The sequence below is a fragment of the Canis lupus genome, chromosome 8 (genome assembly GCF_048164855.1).
Source record: "Canis lupus baileyi chromosome 8, mCanLup2.hap1, whole genome shotgun sequence".
Classification (NCBI taxonomy): domain Eukaryota; kingdom Metazoa; phylum Chordata; class Mammalia; order Carnivora; family Canidae; genus Canis; species Canis lupus.
The window spans coordinates 49865305-49885541 of NC_132845.1; the positions used below are offsets into that span (position 1 = coordinate 49865305).

Here is a 20237-nt window from a genome sequence, read left to right on the forward strand (position 1 = left end):
CATGGCTGCTGGCACCCAAGGCCAAAATACAGCTGGTGTTTCTCCACCTCGCCCAGAATTGAAGATGGCTGGTCAGGTACCATCTGATTTTCCCGTTGCAGCAGGCAGAGAAGCTGGGGATACCCTGGCGTGGGGTCTCACTGTGAGGGTGAAGGCCCAAGCACGGTTGGGGGCAGCAGGCAAGAGACGAGACAGAGCCAGGGGTCAGCCCACTGAGCCTCTCGGTGCCATGGCTGTGCCCACCTGCCAGACTGTGTCTCATTGGAGCTCAGGCTCCCATGTGTCCAGCCAGCTGCTGCTCTTCCTCCCAGAGGAAGGGCGGAGGGGGGGTAGGCTGGAAAGGGCCCCCCTGTGCCTGTGCTCTTCTCCAGAGCAAGTGGGATCCCCCTGAAGGAGATGGGGTGGGAGGAGATTGGTTTCCCTGTTCCCACCAAACAGTGTGGTGTGCGAGTTCATAGCTCCTCTACCAGGTAGCCAGCTCTTGTGAAGTTGGCCACATCGACAAGCCTTTGGAAGCCCTTTCGAACCATAAAGGTCTTTTTCAAGGAAGAGCAACTTTGGAGTATAATCTTTAGGGGACCACCTCTTCCCCAGCCCCTTTTCTTAGCCTAAGAAAGGACACAGAAGAAAAGGAAAAGGAAGGAGCACTGGGTGGCTCAGTGGTTGAGTATCTGCTTTTGGCTCAGGTCATGATCCTGGGGTTCTGGGATCGAGTCCTACATCAGTCTCCCTGTAGGGAGCCTACTTCTCCCTCTGCCTATGTGTCTCAGGGATAAATGGATAAAATGTTTTTTAAAAAAGCAAAAAAGAAGAAAGTGGCTTCTTCCTGCCAGGGGGACATGCAGTAGCATTGAGAGACTCCTAGCTTACGTCATGAGTGACCTCAAGCCACTGGGGAGAAATTCTGGGCTTTAATGTGGTTTCCCCCCAGTGTACAGGTGACCTATGACAGCCATGTGCCCCTGGGGAGTGATGCCAGCTATACTTTCATGTACTTCATGACAGGGCTGAAGGCTAGTTCTTCTGTATCTGAGTAGAAACACGGTTTCTCACCATGGCCTGTTTGGGGATTTGTTGTGATTATAAAACCAGGCCCAGAAGTGAACTTCTCTCCTTCAAATATTTAGCCTTGGGCCCAAGGGAATGTTCTGGTGCCCTGGAGGCCGGGGAAGCCGCGCCTTGACGCAGACACTGACGTCCTGTGTGTCCTTGCAGGTGATGGTTCCCGAGGCAGAGACCAGAGCGGGGCTGACCTTGAAGCCTCAGACTTTCCCTCTCACTGTGACTGACAGGCCCGTGATGGACGTGGCCTTTGTGCAGTTCTTGGCATCAGTTTCTGGAAAAGTCTCTTGTTTGGGTAAGATGTCACTTGAAAGCAAAAACAGGTGGGATTTTGGTGAGATTTTCCCTGTTGGGTAGCGTTAAAGGTGAATGCCAAAACCACGCCTGGAGGTGGTTTTAGAATCCATATCACATACGGTTCTGAGTAAGTGCCACACGACATCACTAGAAACATTTCTCTTGGAGTATTTCTGCTTTGGCTCCTAAAAAAACCACATGGGGTGCTTTTTTCCCAGCTCTGTCACTTACCAGCTATGAGACAGTAAGCATTTACCCGCCCAGCCTCAGTTTTTCTTCTGTAGAATGGGAATACTATGGCTCTCAGAGGGTTTTAGTGAGGCTTTAATACCATCATGTTGGGCACTGTGGCCCAGATGTTAACACCCTAGAGTCTGAAACCAGACTGCAGGGGCTTGCACCCTTGCTGTGTGACCTGGAGCAAATTACTTAACCTCTCTGTGCTTTGACTCTCTCTCTTTCATATGCAAGTAATGACAGTACCTGCCTCACAGGGTGGTTGTATCAAAGGAATTCACATATTAGGGCCTGTGTGAGGACCTGGAGCACAGCAAGAGCCATGTAAATCTTTGCTATTATGAGTAATATAATTACAATGACAGGGCCCAGTTCTGTGCCTGGAATGAGAATGAAGTGGGCATTCAGCCACGCTAGGTCATCTTTCTTTTCTCTCTTTTTCTCTGGCTTATGCTAGTGTTCCATCAATATTCTTTCCCCCGTTTCACCTTACATCTGACTTAGTAGGTGCTGTGTAATATGATTTTCCCTCTCCTGCCTTCTCCGGCTGGCACGAGGTGTTGGATAAATAACAGGGTCACTTTCACTATCAGTGGCTCCATTGTTTGGTACTGATGACCTGCCCCAGGGGAGGGCTCTCAGAACCCAGTAGATGCATGATGGCTGTAGAGGAAGTCTGCTAGCATCGCCCTTCAGGATGTATACCGTGGCCAGCAGCGCCCACAGGTGGGGGGTTCACAGCAGTGCTGTGTCTCATGAGGGCAGCCGAACAAGGCCCTCCTGCCTCTTCTCTGCAGATACCTGTGGCGACCTGCTGGTGACGCTGCAGTCCCTGAGCCGCCAGGGCGAGAAGCGGAGCCTCCAGCTCTCCGGCAGGGTCAACTCAATGACTTTCACCTTTGACACCGTGCTCCCCGGAAAATACAAAAGTAAGAACCAAAGGCAGCATCTTGTGGCCCTCACATACTTCCTGTCTTTTCTAAACTTTCCAAAACCCAGCTCTCAAATTGCATCCCAGCTGCATACTTGTCTTCCTCACCCCTTGACCTTGAACGTGCATTATTTAGCAATGGGTGATAATGCAAGAATCAGTGGTCCATGCGCTCACTGCCACCTTGTCAGGACAATGCGCACGTGTCTTCTGTTTGCAGAGGGTGCCCTCATTTGTGCCATTTTATTTCTAAATGCCTGAATAGAGAGCACGAAATAATCACACTGATGTGTTCCACCACTGAGCAGCTGTGTGACCATGACACGTTACTTGATTTCTTTGAGACTCAGTTTCCTCTTCTGAAGTAGGAGTGATACAGTCTTTCTGTAGAGTGCAAAACAAATGAAATAGTTTGTACAGCGCCTGGTAAGTAGTAGGTGCAGGTGCTGGCCAGCCTTAGTTCTCTTTCCCCTGCTGTTCTCGAGAAGCCACCCATTGGCTCTATTTCTGCTTTTTCCAAGCTCATTTTGGAGCTGCTGGCAGGTGAATAGCTTAGAAGATAGGCTGTTTTATCTGGGGAATTATATTTTCTGTTCTATCAGGTGTTGGCAAACTATGGTGGGGGGACCAACTGCCTGTTTTTATAAAGTTTTATTTGAACACAGCCACACCCATTTGCTTCTGTATTATCTACAGTTGCGTACATGCTACAAAGGCTAGTTGAATATCTGCATGATGGGCAGAGTTGAAAATATTTACTGTCTGGCCCTTTACAGGAAAAGTATGCTGATCCCTAAATATCTTCTTGTGAGCGTGCTCTTTAGACACCATTGAATTTCTTTCTTGCTGATGTTAATGATCACTGGTTTCATTTTTCTCTTTAATACTTAAACTAGTTTTAAATATTACTGGTTTGTGTGTGGGTGTGTGTGTATGACATACATGTTTAAAAAATTAAGTCATTATAATTTTTACTCAGGGAGGTGATATGCATTATGCCCATGTGTGTCTGTGTTGTGGCTTTTCCAGTAAGCATCATGCATGAAGATTGGTGCTGGAAGAACAAGAGTCTAGAGGTGGAAGTTCTAGAAGAGGACGTGTCAACAATTGAGTTTAGGCAGACGGGCTACATGCTGAGATGTTCCCTTTCTCACGCAATCACTCTGGTATGTGTGGCTCCTGAGAGTTCTCTTGTTTATAAGGTCTTTTGGGAAGTGGGAAGGTACTAGCATGCCAAGAATATTATAATCATAGTTAAGTCAGATTTCCTTTTCTGCCCTCCGCTCACCCTCCCTATTCAGGAAAGCATAGTCAGGAAGCTTTTAAAATCCCTCTATAGAAAGATGCCTTTGTTTGGGAGATTTTCATGTCCCGGCCCTGCATTAAATTCTAACTTTGATGAGTGATTTGGGAAAGCCGTTGATGTAGCGTAGAACACATTGTTTTTATAGCCCTGGGATCTTAATACCCACTTCTCAGGGTTGTAGTGAAGTTTAAGTAAATCTCTTATGTATTTGGTTTCCTTGGCGTACGCTGCTATTATTATTAATAGGTCCCGCTGAGTCACTTTCTCTAGTATATTCTGGGGCAAAGGACGGAGCAGGTACATCTTACTGTCTTGTTGATGTAGTCTCCCTGATAGGCAGTGTGCCATGTGGGTTTCAGGAAAGAGAACACGTGTGTAGGCCTGTCTAGGACCCTTCGTGAGTTTTATAGAACTTTTTGGCTTCATGCAACAGTAGATGTCATTGTTGGGTTCTGGTGGAGAAACTGAGGCAAACAGCAGTTGAGCCACCGCTTATGTTAGACACTTGGAGGAGTGGTTGCTGGTGTCTCAGCTGCCAGTCAGCTGTTCTAACTACCACACCACAAATACTCAACAAGCAGTGTTGCTCCAGGAGATGCGTTCGTTGAAACCCAGTTGAGAGTAAGTGGTAGACATTTAGGAGATTGTTCCTTTCCTCAAACTGTTTAGCAGGTTTCTGGTTCCCTTAGGATAAGATCCACATTCCATAACATTGGCCAGCAAGGCCCTTCCCTAACCCCCAGCCTCCTCCCTCTCTCTCCACCTCACTGCCTGGGCCCTGGCATTCCAGCCTTCTCTCCACTTCCACCCCACGCTCGTTCCCTCCTCTGGGCCTTTGCACATGTGCTTTCCTCTGCGTGGAATGCTGCATTTTCTCTGGGCATTACACATGGTTGGTTTTCTCTCGTCATTCAGGCTGCAACCCCAGTATTGCTTACTCAGGAGAGGTCCTGCTCTGAGCCTGGCCAGCTGAGAAGCTCCTGCCATGCTCATGCTTTATCCCACTTCCCTGGCTATTTTGCCCACCGCTCTATTACTTATTAGCTGAAATATAATTTCTTTGTGGACCACATTTATTTTCTGTCTTCCCGTATTAGAACATAAGCCCCTTGAGAGCAGGAGCCACATCGGCCACCAAGGCCCAGCCCTGGGTCTATCACATAGCAGGTGCTCAATAAATATTAGTTGATTAAATGAAAAAGAGCATGTTTTTGTGGGAAGTTTTTGAAGGTTTTTAATTTTCCTGTGTCACCCAACTGCTCAAATGATAAATGGGTAAAACAGATGACTGGTTCAGAAACAGAAATATTATTAATCAACTTGGTGTCTCCATCTTCCCTAGTAAGTCATTGTATTGGCTTTGGTCCCTTAGGAATTTTATCAGGATGGAAATGGACCTGAGAACGTGGGGATTTATAACCTCTCCAAAGGAGTCAACCGTTTCTGCCTCTCCAAGCCCGGTGAGTCTGGAGGGATTGATGGGCTCTGAATTAGAGAAATAGAAAGGCACCAAGGATTGTGGTAAAGGCCTTTGTTTCCCCTCTTGGTTCTCCTTGCGTCAGGCTATCAATTTCGGTGATGGTTAGCGTACTCTCATTTTTCTCTTTCTGCTGGAGAGAGTGGTGTTTTTACCCAGAGAATTAGAGCCGGGAGCTGGAGAGTGTTCCTGGTCTCCTGGGTTTGAGTTTGGTAGAGACAGTTGAGCCCTTTCCCCTTGAAAAATACTACAGCCAGTGAGCCATGGTCATCTTTTTGAAGATAAAAATTGGACCATCTCCCACCTTGCTTAAAATCCTCTAGTGGAAAAAAAAAAAAATCCTCTAGTGGCTTATCTCCCTTTTTTTTTTCCTCTCCCTTTTGAACAACTTTATTGAGGTGCAGTTTGCAGACCATAAAAGTCACCCATTGACAGCATACAAGGATTTTTAGTAAACATACCGAATTATATGACCAAAGCCATAATCTGGTTTAGGGCATTTTCATTACCTTGGTGATATTCTTCATGCATATTGACAGTTAATCTCTGCTCTAAGCAGCCACTAATCTATTTTTTTGTGTATAGCGATTGGCCTTTTTTGGACATATCATATCATATCATATATCATATCATATCATATAAGTGAAATCTTACCATAGTGATATTTTGTCTGGCTCCTTTCACTTAGCATGTTTTTGAGGTTCATGATAATGTTTTGAAGTTCGTGTTGGAGCAGATATTAGTAGTCTGTCCCTTATCATTACCAAATTCCATTGTGTGGCATATCACATTTTGTGTGTCCACTCACCAGTTAGTGGACATCCCCGGTTCTTGGCTCTCACAAATAATGTTGCTATGAACATTTGCATACAAAAGTCTTTGTGTGAATATCTGTTTTTATTTCTTTTGGGTTGGATACCCAGGAATGAAATTGCTGGGTCATATGGTAAATTTGTTTCATTTTTTAAAGAAACTGCCACATGGTTATGTGTGCCAGTGATGTTCCCACCAGCAGTGGCACAAGGGCTCCTGTTTTCCCACATCTTCATAACATCTGTTACTGTCTTTGTGATTTTAGCCATCCTGATGGGTGTAAAGTGGCATCTCATCGTGGTTTCATTTTGTATTTTCCTAATGAATAATTCAGTGACTTTTCTTGGTTCTCAAGATAAAATACACAATCTTCCCCTCAGTAGCAGTCCCTAGCACAATACTGGCCTGTAGTAGGTGCTGGTGCTCTGTCAACATTTGTAGGCTGAAAGAGGAAACAAAGTGAATGGAGAGACTGAAGTCTTTTTTTCTGCTGGTAATTGCACAGGGGCTTATTCCGCGGGATGGAAACAGCAGAGGTAGTTTGATCTAATCGCAGGTTTTTGTAGGAAGTATGGCCAAAAGGTTGGCTCATGATCGTTCGGGAGAATAAATTGTTAAACTTCTCTCCTTCCTGAAATTGACTGTATTCCTTTGGCAAATGGCTTACTCTCCTAATCAGAGTCGTTACTCTATGTGGGCTCACAGCTTCAAAGTGTTCTCTGTGAGCGTTCCACAATTTTCTAGGTCTTCCTCTGCCCCATGCCCTGTTTTCAGACTATTTCTAGGAAGGAGAGCAGGCTGTGGCTGTCTTTTGGGACTTTAACAGAATCTATTAAGTGGAAAATTCTCAGTCTCGTCTGCGGTAGAAATATACTTCCCATTCCTTCACATGTCCCTATTAGCTGGGTCTGCGCAGACTAAACTAGCATGAGTTGTTCAATTATGGAAAGTGAAATCCTGAGTTTGTGAGGGGCCATTACCGGGTCATTGGTAAGAAGCAGAAGCAGCAGCAGAAGAGGCATCTCTGATGCCATTATTGCACATCTGTGTGTTGTGTGTTCAGGTGGGAGGCTCTGCCTGTGGCTTCCCAGTGCTGGCTGGGTGTGCTCAGTGTGATAGATGCCCTCCTCTGAAAATGGCTTTTGATTTCCTGGCTGCAGGTGTGTACAAGGTGACCCCTCGCTCCTGCCACCGGTTTGAGCAAGCATTCTACACCTATGACACGTAAGCTGGGTGTTCACTGCCCTGTAGTGTTTGTGAGCCTCCTGTGGAGTTAAGTGGACACACATCTCTTCTTCTGAACAACATAAGGAAATTTTTTTCTATATTTTTTTTCTGGAAGAGGTAAAGTTTAGGGCTATGTAATTGAAAAGGTTAGCGACACCGAAAAAAAAAAAAGAGGTAAAGTTAGGTTATTAAAAGGAATTTCCATGTAAGGATTTTAAGACACTTGGATAAATTATCATGATTATTATTATTTTTCATAGTGAGAAGCGTGAGCGAAAGGTGGGAGGGACAGAGGGAGAGAGAGAATCCCAGATAGGCTCCATGCCCAGCGTGGAGCCCAACATGGGACTTGATCCCACCACCCTAAGATCATGCTCTGAGCTAAAACCAAGTCAGGCGCTTAACCAACTGAGCCTCCCAAGTGCCCCAACCCTTGAATAAATTATTGAGGAAATGGAGCTGGGATCTGTTTCCCCAGAATTCTATAAACCCAGGGTGGAAGGCTGCAGTTCTCAAGTGGCGTGACTATCCTCTTGGTTAAATCTTCCAGCCCTCACTGATGGGTGTTTCTCCAACCTCGGCCTCCCATTTTTACATTTTTCTTACAAACACTCTAGGCTTTCACTGGGAATTGGAGATGTCAAGTTTTGGAATGGAAAATTAGTTTACCCTTTAAAACACTGGTAACCACATCAGGAGTTACCTCATCCCAAGCTTAGAGCAATTTTGTATTTGTGTACTTCAGGGTCAGAATGGTTGCCCATTAAGGGTGTGTCTATGATCCTTTGAGAACAATGAGGTGATGTTGCTAGTGTTTTCTTTCCACTTTGATTTATAGGTCGTCACCCAGTATCTTGACGTTGACAGCCATTCGCCACCATGTCCTTGGAACTATCACCACTGACAAAATGCTGGATGTCACTGTGACAATCAAGTAAGCCTCTTGCTCCACAGTGGTCTGAGCGTGGGAGGGTGGTGTGGTGGACAAGCACTGGGGACTTGTCTAACAGACACTCTGAAAGTTATTTCTGATTTCTCATCTCTAGGTGTGCGTACACACGGCCTTCTCTTACACGACAGAGCTGTAAATTCACCACAGCCTTGATCCTCTCCTTTTATGATTCAGGAATTAACTATGAATTGAGGGAGAGCCTTCTGACAGCTCGTTGCAAGTGCCTTAAATTTCTGTTTGAACTCTCTACACTTCCTGTCTTTGCTAAGGGGGAAAAAAAAATCTCTGGCTTGTTCATTGTATTTCAAGTGTTTTAGCAAATTCAGAAAAATTGTCTATTTTTCTTGAGACCTTTTCTTGAAGACTAGAGATGGCACCTGATATACGAAGGGTCAGGAGGGAGAAGGTATATGAAGGTATATGAAAGGCAGTCCGTCGCAAGGGTCAGGTTCATGCGAATGTCCCCTTTGAGAGGACTCTTTGCTACATGGTGAGGTGCATCGGACACCCTAATTTTCTTGAGAAATGACAGAGTTTTGGCCACATGACCATCTTTGTAAGAATGGAAATCTGAGTAACTTTCCCTCTCCTTACCTTAAGCGATCTTCTCAGCTGTGTCTCTTCTTTTCTGTCCACTGCCTTTTCAACTCATCCACCCATGCAGAAAATGTTGAGGGCCAGCCCCTGCGCTCACGGGACTTAAAGTCTCATGGGGGACACGGACAGTTGTCTGGGTGTCATACACGGGACTGTGAGGTTACACCTATAATGAGGGCTTTGAATTGGACCCCATGGGGACTGCGGGGTGGGGGGGGCACACAGGGGAGGTAGGACAGTAGGACCAGCCCATGTTTTTTTTTTTTTTTTTTTTGACCAGCCCATGTTAAGGGTCTTTGCTTTGTTGTGTGGACACTATGACATGTTTTAAGTAGAGGGATTACTTTTTTGCTTCAGCAAGATCCCCCTGGCTGCTGAGTGACCAAGTAGAAGCCACTTACAAGTGAAAGTTACTTGAGACTGGAGTCCAGGTGGGTTCAGCCAGACATATGATAGTGGATGGGGAGCAGTGGACGGCTGGGAGGTTTGTTGAGCAGATGGAATCAACAGGATATGGCAACACACTGACCAATGGGGTCAAGCAAGACGAATGTCTGGCTGAGTAGTGTGGATTAAAGGAGTGCCCATATTCCTCAGGGTAGCCAGGTGTCTAGGAGAAGGACTTGGGAGTATTTCTTGTAGGCCCAGGACTGTGCCTGGTGCTGGAACAAAGCCTTTTATTATTTTCCTGCCTGGAAAGTAGTAATTACTGGTTGGACTGGAAACTCATGTACTTACCAGTCGTGACCCCGTATTACTTTATTTTCAGTCTTTATTGAATTCATTTTTCTAACCTCAGAGGAAGTTTTGTTTTATTTGCTTGTGCTGAGGATTGTATGAGATGCATGTTCCAGCTGGACGTGGCCACCTGGATCCCTCAAGGGGATCTCAATGTTCGCTGGATCCCAAACTGGACTCCTGGTTGTTGGCCTCCCCAGCCCCCACTCTTTGTCATCTTTCTAGATGGTCCTTGACTCTCCTTTCTCCAGCTTCCTGGCCTCCCTGTTTGGGCTGTTGTTGCATGGTGACAGTGTGTTTTCCATGTGGAAGGCAGAGTTCATCCTTTTAAAGTAGAGATCACGTCATTCCTCTGTTTACAACTCCAGTGACTCTCCATCCCACTCAGAGTGAAATCCAGGGTCCACACCAAGGCATACAAAGCCACCTGCTCCCTCAGGATCGTCTGACCCATCTGACTCTTTGCTGGGTCCCTCTGCCCAGGCTACCTCAGTCTCCTTGGTGTCCCCTGAACATGCCAAGGGAGCTCCCTCCCAGGCTCCAAGGGCTTTGCACTTGCTGTTTTCTTGCCCAACATACTCCTCACCCAGGGACATCAATAAAGAATAGTGCCCTCATGTCTCCAGCCTTCTCTCCTTCCAGGCTGCTTTATTTTTCTACATTGTGCTTACCCGATATTGTTTTCTGCTGCTTGTCTACCTCTTCCCACTGGAATGTGGACTCCACATGGTTAGGAAATGTTGTCTCTCCAGCTTACTGGTTCTCTAGCAGAGTGGGTTCTCTGTTAATGATTGAATGAAAAAAGATGGTGGTGTGCAAAAACCTCCATGTCCTACAGGAAATCTGATATTTCTTCAAAACATAAAGCGTTTCATCCCAGCTGAAAAGCTACTGGATACTGCCACCATCACAAAAAAGTTCAGTTTTTATTTCTTAAAAAATGATTGTTTTTTTTTTCAAAATAGGAGCAGAGCATGCCACCATGGTGGTGTTACAGGGCATTTTGGTTTTTGATGGAGGGATGACTCCATATAGAAATGTCAGATTGCCACCGACTGCAGGGATAAATAACCACATATGCTCTGAGCTACTCCTTCCTTTCTTGCAGATCTTCCATTGACAGTGAACCCGCATTGGTCCTCGGGCCCCTGAAGTCTGTGCAGGAGCTGCGGAGGGAGCAGCAGCTGGCTGAAATTGAGAGCCGTAGGCAGGAGCGGGAGAAGAGTGGCAAGGAAGATGCTGGGGAGGGAAGGACCAAGCCCCCTGTCCAGGAGATGGTAGAGGAGCTCCAGGGCCCCTTCTCCTATGACTTTTCTTACTGGGCACGGTAAGCTCTGTCTCTTCCGTGTCCTGTATGTCTTCTGTTTTCCAGTGGAGGGCAGAACTGGCCACGTGGAAGTATTTTCATTGTTTTAGGTCTGGAGAGAAAATCACAGTCACACCCTCGTCTAAGGAGCTGCTCTTCTACCCTCCTTCCATGGAAGCCACCGTCAGTGGAGGTAAACGTCAACTTATTGAGCCTGTGACACATCTCTACAACTGTTCATTTACATGCCTTTAAAAATGTATTCCATGTTGTTGTTCTCACAAAACTGTCTTTGTGAGGCTCCTTAAATCCCCTTTGGCAAAGAGCTGTGCCTACTTGGTGTGTGGGTGAGTGAATGGAAGGTCTCCGTCGATGAAAGTAACTCTGGTAATTAGAATTTGGGCAGTCTTTTTGGAGAAGGACCCCTGACTTCTTCCTGACGTTTTTAGTTTGCCACCAAAAGTAGACAAAAAGCACAGATGTTACTTGTTGAAATGTGATCATTAGCCATCGTATGTCTGGTGTTTATATGTATTGGTAGGGGTGAGTGAGAGTGTTTTTGGGACTGGACAATTAGAAGTGATGGCTGTTGGAATATTTGTCTTTTGGCTTCCGACCATCTCCTCTAGCATTGGGGGTTCATTAGGTCCTGGGCATTTATGTGGTCTGTGTTTAGAAGGAGGGCATATTGAATAGTGTGGCTTTCCAGCAGGCAGCCTGTTTGGGGTAGGCTTCTGCCTCGGGTCCAGCCGCATAGCCTCCTATGCGCCAGAAAGACCTTGTGACCACAGACAGAGGGGTAGTGAGAACCCAGGCTTTCTTAGGTTTAACTGTTGACATTCCCAGCTGTTGAGCAAGGGATGGAGGCAGGCATGGGCCCCCCCAGTTATTGCAGTTTTATAAATTAAACAACCTCATTAGGGACGCCTGGGTAGCTCAGCAGTTGAGCATCTGCCTTTGGCTCACGGTGTAATCCCAGAGTCCCAGGATCGAGTCCCAGGATCAAGTCCCATATCGGGCTTCCTGCATGGAGCCTGCTTCTCCCTCTGCCTGTGTCTCTGCCTCTCTCTGTGTGTCTCTCATGAATAAATAAATAAAACCTTAAAAAAAAAAAAAAAAAGAAACCTCATTGGAACTAGCTTCAGATACCTCCGTTTCAGGCCCTCCCTTACTGGGAAGCCCCTGGCCCAAATGCCCCCTCCCACTACAGCTAAGTCTTGGCCTTGTTTGTTTCCTGTTTAGAAAGCTGCCCTGGGAAGCTGATTGAAATCCATGGGAAAGCAGGCCTATTTCTGGAAGGCCAGATCCACCCAGAGTTGGAGGGTGTCGAGATCGTCATCAGTGAAAAGGGGGCAAGCTCCCCACTGATCACTGTCTTCACTGATGACAGAGGTGCTTATAGGTAAGCCCTGATGAAGAGGTGACTTGCTGGGGACCAGGTGAAGAGCCCAGGCTTGTGTGGGGCCGGCAAGGCCTCCTGCAGGTGTGTGGCACTGCCACCCCCAGCATCTACTTGCTTCTGTTCAGTGTCGGGCCCCTGCACAGCGACCTGGAGTACACTGTGTCCTCGCAGAAGGAAGGCTATGTTTTGACTGCAGTGGAAGGAACCATAGGAGACTTTAAGGCATATGCTTTGGCCGGCGTAAGCTTTGAGGTAACACATTTTTAAAAGATGGTTTTATTGAGGTGTAATTGACATATAGTAAACTGCACATAAAGCATATGATTTTGTCGTCTCAACAGAGGCATACACTCATGAAAATAGTGAGAATCTGGCACCCCACTAAGTTTCCTTGTATCCCTTAGTACGCTCTCCTTCCCACCCTTCCTGCTGATCTGATCTGCCTTCTGTCACAATAGATTAGTTGGCATTTTCTAGAGTTTACACAAATGGAATCATACAGGATGTGCTCTTTTGGGGGGTTTCCTTTCACCCAGCCTGATTTGGAGGCCTGCTGACCTCAGCTCATCTGCATACCTTTTGGCAAGTGTTTCGAACTCTCATCTTTAACTGTCTTCTGTGTAAAAACACAGAATGTTCCTATAGTGGTATTTGATGTCATTTCTCTCCTCTCCATCCTTCTTGGGAAGAAGCATGCTGTGTGCCATCCAGAGTAGGGCTGGAGACCCCTGAGTATAAATATTTTCAACATAGAGGTTCAAGGAAAAGAAGTATAGATGACATCTCATACAAATTTCAAATTCTATTGTGCAGGATGTGTTTTTTACATTTTTTTTTTTAAGATTTTTTAACTTATTTTTGAGAGAGTGAGCAGAGGTAGTGCCAGAGAACATGAGTTGGTAGGAGGGGCAGAGGTGCAAAGGAGAAGCAAATTTCTCCTCAGCAGGGAACCCGATGTGGGGCTCAATCCCAAGGCCCCAAGATCATGACCTGAGCAAAGGCAGATGCTTCACCAACTGAGCCACCCAGGTGCCCTGCAGGTTGCATTTTATTTACTTACATTTTAATTTAATTTAATTTAATTTAATTTAATTTAATTTAATTTAATTTAATTTAATTAATTCAGTTTGCTAGAATATAGTGCAGAATGCATTTTAAAGCATATTAAAAGACATTCCAACTGGGAAGAAATCTTTATGCCATAAATAATATCCTAGATTATCAGGAACTGCTAAAATTGATAAGAAAATGACAACTCCATAGACAAAAGAACAACAAAGCATATGAAAAAGCAATTCGCGCAAGTCCTACAAGTGATTAATAAACATAGAAGAAGTGCCCAACTTCCATGGTGACTGAGGAACGTGAAGGAAGTTACCATAGGGGATCGCTGGGTGGCGCAGTGGTTTAGCGCCTGCCTTTGGCCCAGGGCGCGATCCTGGAGACCCGGGATCGAATCCCACGTCGGGCTCCCAGTGCATGGAGCCTGCTTCTCCCTCTGCCTATGTCTCTGCCTCTCTCTCTCTGTGTGTGACTATCATAAATAAATAAAAATTAAAAAAAAAAAAAAAAGGAAGTTACCATAGGAACACGGGGTTTTAGATTACGTTTGCAGTGATGACGGCAGCGTCCATGTTTTGGAGAGTGTATGGTCCCACGTGTAGATAATTCACAGAAGTATAAGTGGTCACAGCCACTCTGGTGTGCAACGTGGTGGCATTGTTTTGAATTCAGAGTGCACGATGCCCAGCAGTTCTCCTAGGAATAGAGGAAAACATAAATGCACACAGATACACACATTCTAGGATGCTTCGATGGTCTCCTTTTCTCTTAGAAAATCAGGTGGCTGGTCTGCATGCGTTGGTCGGCCGCACCGTGCTTTAGGATGATGTGCATTAAGACTCGGTGTGGCAGATGTGTGTGGACTGGATGGGAAGCCAGGACCAGTGGTTGGAGGAAGACAGCCGGGTATGGGGCTGTGTGGCAGTGCCCCATGTTGAAGTAATACCCAGTATTACTTCAAACCCATGATGAAGTTCCACCCTCCCCTCCTGCACCACGAACTTGCCGGTCAGTCAGCACTAGCCGTAACATTTGTATGTTGGTGTAGGCATAGAAGCAGTTCTGGAGCACCTGGGTAGCTCAGGGGTTGAGCATCTGCCTTTGGCTCAGGTCGTGATCCCGGGGTCCTGGGATCGAGTCCTGCATCAGGCTCCCCGCAGGGAACCTGCTTCTCCCTCTGCCTGTGTCTCTGCCTCTCTCTCTGTGTCTCTCATGAATAAATAAATAAAATCTTTAAAAAGGAAGGAGCAGTTCTGGAGGGCTACACACCACCTATTAATGTTAGTTACTCCTGGGGACAAGGAGTAGACCTTATGTTCCCCCCACCTCCCATGGATAACAATAAAGAAAAAACAACCCAAAAGAGTTACCTCTTGACTTTCAAAACGTTCTCTTCAGTTGGTAATAGGCATCCACCTTGCTCTGCTGTTCCTTTCTCACCCCAGATAAAAGCTGAAGATGACCAGCCCCTCCCCGGCGTCCTCCTATCCCTCAGCGGTGGTGTGTTTCGTTCCAACCTCTTGACTCAGGACAATGGCATCCTGACATTCTCCAACCTGGTAAGGTGTCCTGTAGTTTACCGCCGGTGAGCGTGCAGGGACATGGCATGAGGGACTTGTGTAGTGCTTGACAACGTGAGAACAACACCAGCATGGATTGTTTTACGTTTCTTCGGGGACCAAATGTAATTAGAGTACTGCTCTTACTAGAACTTACTGTTGCTGATTCACGTTCCCTTCCACACACACTTCTTGTTTTCTGGCCACCGGCTTGTCACTAAGACGATGTAATTAATTACCTTGGCCACAGTGGCTCCCCTCTTAGGCATCCCGTTGTTAGACCACAGCATCACAATGTTTATGATGCTGAGTCTTGCTTGGTGGTTAGCTTGTGTTTCTTCTGCAAACCACGTTCCACCTGGTGGGGGAATAGAGATGTTATCTGGGGCCCCCACTGGTTGGAACTCTGGAGGTGTGTGTTAATTGGCCCTTCCCTAGAGTCCTGGGAATAAAGTGACTGCTCCGGGAACGTCAGTGAGGCGTATCTGAAAGATCATGCGCTGTGCAGCTTCGAATCTTCCCTCTGCTGCTCACTTGCTGTGTCATCCCAGGGAAGTTACTTGACCTCTCTGAGCCTCAGTTTCTTCATAAAATTCAAATTGGTTTCTGTATCACAGAGGGACTATAAGGCCATAATGCTGGCTGCTATTGGAGATGTCATTGCTGTCTCCATAACCCACTCACTGGAGAGTTAGAGTCATCCTTTCTGTCTGTGCAGGAAGCCCTGGAGTTCTGGCCACATTCCCGTGTGTGCTGACCTCAGTCGCCTCCTGTTAAGCCATTACCTAGATGTGGCAGCAGGGGCTCAGTATGTGGTTGTCTCTCGGCAGAGTCCTGGCCAGTATTACTTCAAACCCATGATGAAGGAATTCCGGTTCGAGCCGTCCTCACAGATGATCGAGGTGCAGGAGGGGCAGAGCTTGAAGATCACTGTGACCGGGTACCGAACGGCCTACAGGTGCGCAGCCAGCCTGCTCCCCAGTCCTGTAGAGTCCTACTCGGGCCTCTGTTTCCCGGGAGCTCCACCTTGCTCCCCCACCCCACCCCCCATTTCGGGTTTTACCTGGGAGCCAGATGAGATGAGATAGCAAGTCTAGAGACTTTTAACTGCTGCCTTTTTCTTCTGATCGCTCAAATTAGTGATTCTGTCACAAAGTCCCTATTCTGAAATGGGCTTGAGAGAGCCCATTTCATTGCTTAAAAATTTATTTTTACTAGAGCTTGAAACTCAAACATTTAAAAAGGAGGAAATGAACTCACTTGAATAAGGCTTCAGAATGTTGAAGAGCGTATAAAATGTCAAGTTTTCCCCCATTTGTTGTCTCCCAGCCACTCATGTTTTCCATCCAGAGACGGTTTGCACAAATGGTTGTATACGTATACAAAACACTGTATGTTAGCCGTATCAGCATCATGTAGCTAAACACATTGATCTACACACCATACATATGTATTTGTAAACATACAAAAACCCTTGAGATGAAGGTTGATTAATCAAAAAGTTTAGAAAAAATGGGCCATTTTCAAATGAATATGTAGAATGAGAAAGAAACTGATTTCACTTTATTAAATGTTTCATTATTTAGAATAAAGCTTAATGAAAATAAGATAAAATGGAATAAAGTAAAGTTTAGCCTTTCTTAATTGGAATTTTCTGGAGCATCCCTTAAAATGTAAACGAAGAAAAATTGACAGTCTTCTGCCCAGCTCGAGCCTTCGGGCAGGAAGGCCGGATTTGGAAGTGATACAACCAGGACTGAATTGGCTGGGTCATCGGGGTACAGTTCTCCACTGGGCTATTCAGCACTGTAAATTGTTGGTAAATGGAGGGCACTTTACCACAAATCCTTTGTGTGCTTCAGAAAACCACGGGAATATCATGTTCCATTTCTTCTCTTGTCATTCTAGTTGCTATGGTACAGTTTCTTCCTTAAACGGAGAACCAGAACAGGGTGTTGCCGTGGAAGCAGTCGGACAGGACGACTGTAGTATTTATGGAGAAGACACCGTGACAGATGAAGAGGGAAAGTTCAGGTTACGTGGATTGCTGGTGAGACTTTGGACATTCTTTAGGAGTGGGTTTTTTCATACTGTGTTCAGAGGTGACTGGCGGTGCCCCCAAGACTGCTAGGAATAAGCTGAGCAAGGAGTTAGGACTCTGGAACCCTCCTAACCCCTTTCACCTGGCACAGCTTACCTTTCATTGAGTGGACACATTGGGTTGGGGTTTTGTGACAAAATACGGTTGGAAAATGGGTTTGGTGCAGCTTTTGCCTGGCATTGGGTGGTTATGGGATAGGCCAGGGCTCTCAGACCAAATGCCTGTGGCCAGAAGAGGCATGTGAATGGCCTAAGGAGGTGTGTGCTCATCTAGGTAGTGGTGAGTGTGATTAAATCCAGAGGGCAGGGCCCATGGAAAGGGGGCAGCTGCCATCCAGCTCTTTATAGCCACGTGGGAAGATAGGCTCGGTACTGCTAGATCATTTGAGTTGTTAGAAGTCAGAAGTTCAGATTTCCACGTGAAGACTCCTGACTTTTTGGTATCAACAACTAATGAAAACGAAAAAAAAACACCCCACAAACTCCCAACATTTTTGTATGGGAGCCAACACATTTGCCCGTTTGCTCAGTTGCCACATTCAGTTTTCTGGTGCTGCTTCCTCCATTTTTATTTGTGCATTCACTCTCTTGCTCATTCAGCAGATACTACCTCTCTACTGTGTGGTCACTGAGAGCATGTGGGTTGGACAACAACGGCTGGATTGGGCCCCTTGGATCTCGGGTTGGATCTTTAGGCTTTTAGATTCACACACTGGATATTCCTAGCTGACTGCAGAGGCGCACATTATCTCTGCAATGGGCTAATGTTTGCTCAGATCACAGGAGCTGAAACGTAAACCTGTTTTCAGTTTATTTGATAGGTTGGGGCAAAGCTCTTCTTTCCCCAAAACAAAAATATTCGTGTCCAGGGCACCCCAGGGTCAGATCCTGGGGTACCTGGGAGGCAGGTTGGAAGGTTGCCTGGTGAACTTGGGGTGTTCAAGGTGAAGGGGAAGGATGGACTTGGGTGTCTTCCTGGCTGTGCTGAGGACTGGAATTCTTATGGTCCAGCCCAGTGCACACCAACTGGGTGGGCTCCCCGCAGCCTGCTCTGCCCACCACGGGTGTGTTCTCACCAGTCATCAGGATGACACTTACCTTGCTATCCCTAGGGATCTGCACAAGCCTTACTGCCATGCTCCTTTCTAGCTATCCTCTGCCTTGCAGGAGGGCTCTGGCTCCGAGGAACATGCTGCCTCCAGGCCTGCTTCCCTTCCTGTAACGAAACAGACAGGCAGAACACCATGGCCTCACACTCCTGCAGCCAGGGCCCAGGGACAGGCGTCAGGTCTCCGGGGCCAGGTCCTCACAGGGCCTTGGCCTCACCAGTCCAGTGTGAGCCCAGCCTTTGCAAGTCTGTCCTTTGTTGGCCACACAAATGAATGCCCTTCTGCTGTCATCTGCTTAGGTTTAAATCCTGCCTCCGTCATTTTTAGCTGTCTACTTTCAGGCAAGGGGTCCATCCTTTCTGTTATCTGCATCTTCATCTGTGAAATGAGGATGAGAGTGACACCCCCCTCATAGGTGGGCTGTTGGTGTTACAGAAGTTCACATGTGCAGACACAGCAGTCCTGGCACAGTGATGCAGTTAAGTGCTTAACAGAGCCTTCCCCTGGGGCAGCCTTCCCCCGGACTGCCAGCTCCGGTTTTGGTGTTGCAGCTTTCTGAGGCCACAGCTTGAAAAGGGGTCTGGATAGGTGCCCTTGTAGGTCGGGCTTAGGGGAGCCTCCCTTCCCCTGGGTGGACTCTAGCAGCGTCCTTGGCTTACATCACTCTTAAAGTTGTAGGAATGCAAAATCTACATCACCTCCTTGATTCCCTCAGCATCTTGCGAGCCCAGACGTGTTCTTCTAAACCCACTAACCTAACACATTGTTTAATTAAACTGAATATAGTTTCCTTCTCCAGTGCAGATTTCCATTTTAATTAATGCTCTGAAGACACCCTCCTTCTTCTAATAGGTGTTAATTTATTAGCTCTCACAGTAGTTTTCGGAGTCACCCTGGTGGCCGCCCACACCTGCCACGTGCCAGACCACACATTCTGGAGGAATATCCTTAGCTATTCCTCGGCCAGGATTTGGGGCTTGAGTTTGCCAGTCTCCCAGAGGGTGCCAGGTTGGAGATCCCTCACTGAAGGTTTTCTAAAGATTTTAGCCCCAGTCAGGATGTGTTCATTCATTTCCCCTTTCCTGGCACTGCTGTCAGGCTGCCTTAGCCGAGAGACTGCAGCACTAGATTCCACTGCTAAAGGATGAAGGTGAATCCAGGAGTTGGTAGGCCTGAGCAAGGAGCGTCCCGTCGGGATGGAGCAGCCCCCCCAATAGGCTCCCACTGGCCCAGGCGTGGGAGTGAGCAGCCAGTGCTGTCCCCTTTCCTGCCCAAGTGACTACTCACATCCCTTCCTCTCTGGGGTGCAAATAGCTGTTTTGAACTGAACTCAATACTACTGTAAAGTCCTAACTGAGCTGTAAAGTCAATGAATGTGTCTACTGGTGATCATAAATTTGTTCTCAGTTTTTTAAAAAAATAATAGCTTTATTGTCTTTGTAAAGGTGCCCCTGTGCTCATTATAAAATAGCTCAAGCAACATATCCAAACAGACAATCTTGAAAAGGAAAAAACACAGCCTAAAGCTATCAAAGCACACATTATTTTAGGAGACCAGAACTCTTTTATCCATGCTAGTTTAAAAATAAATGATTATGTCTTAGGGTTGTCCTTGTTAGTGGCATATAGACACCTCAGAACTCAGCTCGATGCCTTAGATCCTAATGTGTGAGCGGATTAGTTATGCTATTGATCGGAAATTGGTCGCTTTGAAAGCTTTCTTAGAGTAATGATTTATTTGGTAAACTCCATGTACACCTGTAAAATTGAGCAATAGAATCAAATCTTAGAAAGAACAGATATTTTTAAGAAGAAAATTCTCAGGTCTCCCTTGGCAGAAATCCTGTCCATTATAAGCATTCGGGAATCTCATTGCAGTTGTCTCCACGCATATATGCAGGCAGAGGGGAAGAGTGGACAGCCAGGCAAGAATGATTTTTATCAGAAGAAGCATGTTGTGCTTAGCAATTTTGAAGTAGGAAGCCAAATCTAATTTTTCTTGGGGATTGAAGGAATCACAAACTTCCAGATAAATGTTCCTTCATCAGGGTGCTTCTAAAAG

The 20237-nt window shown here is 46.4% G+C and overlaps 1 protein-coding gene across 1 annotated transcript in view; it reads left to right on the plus strand.

The window, feature by feature from the left end:
* The window catches only part of LOC140638492 (BOS complex subunit NOMO1), a 57501-nt gene that overhangs the window by 24203 nt on the left and 13061 nt on the right, over positions 1–20237 (plus strand). Inside the window, exons 13-25 of the mRNA XM_072835909.1 lie at positions 1216–1357; positions 2394–2525; positions 3557–3693; positions 5206–5293; positions 7284–7347; positions 8189–8284; positions 10746–10964; positions 11054–11136; positions 12186–12345; positions 12471–12597; positions 14853–14966; positions 15797–15924; positions 16875–17016. Coding sequence (XP_072692010.1) covers positions 1216–1357; positions 2394–2525; positions 3557–3693; positions 5206–5293; positions 7284–7347; positions 8189–8284; positions 10746–10964; positions 11054–11136; positions 12186–12345; positions 12471–12597; positions 14853–14966; positions 15797–15924; positions 16875–17016 — 1632 coding nt within the window. The remainder of the gene's footprint in view (positions 1–1215; positions 1358–2393; positions 2526–3556; positions 3694–5205; positions 5294–7283; positions 7348–8188; positions 8285–10745; positions 10965–11053; positions 11137–12185; positions 12346–12470; positions 12598–14852; positions 14967–15796; positions 15925–16874; positions 17017–20237) is intronic.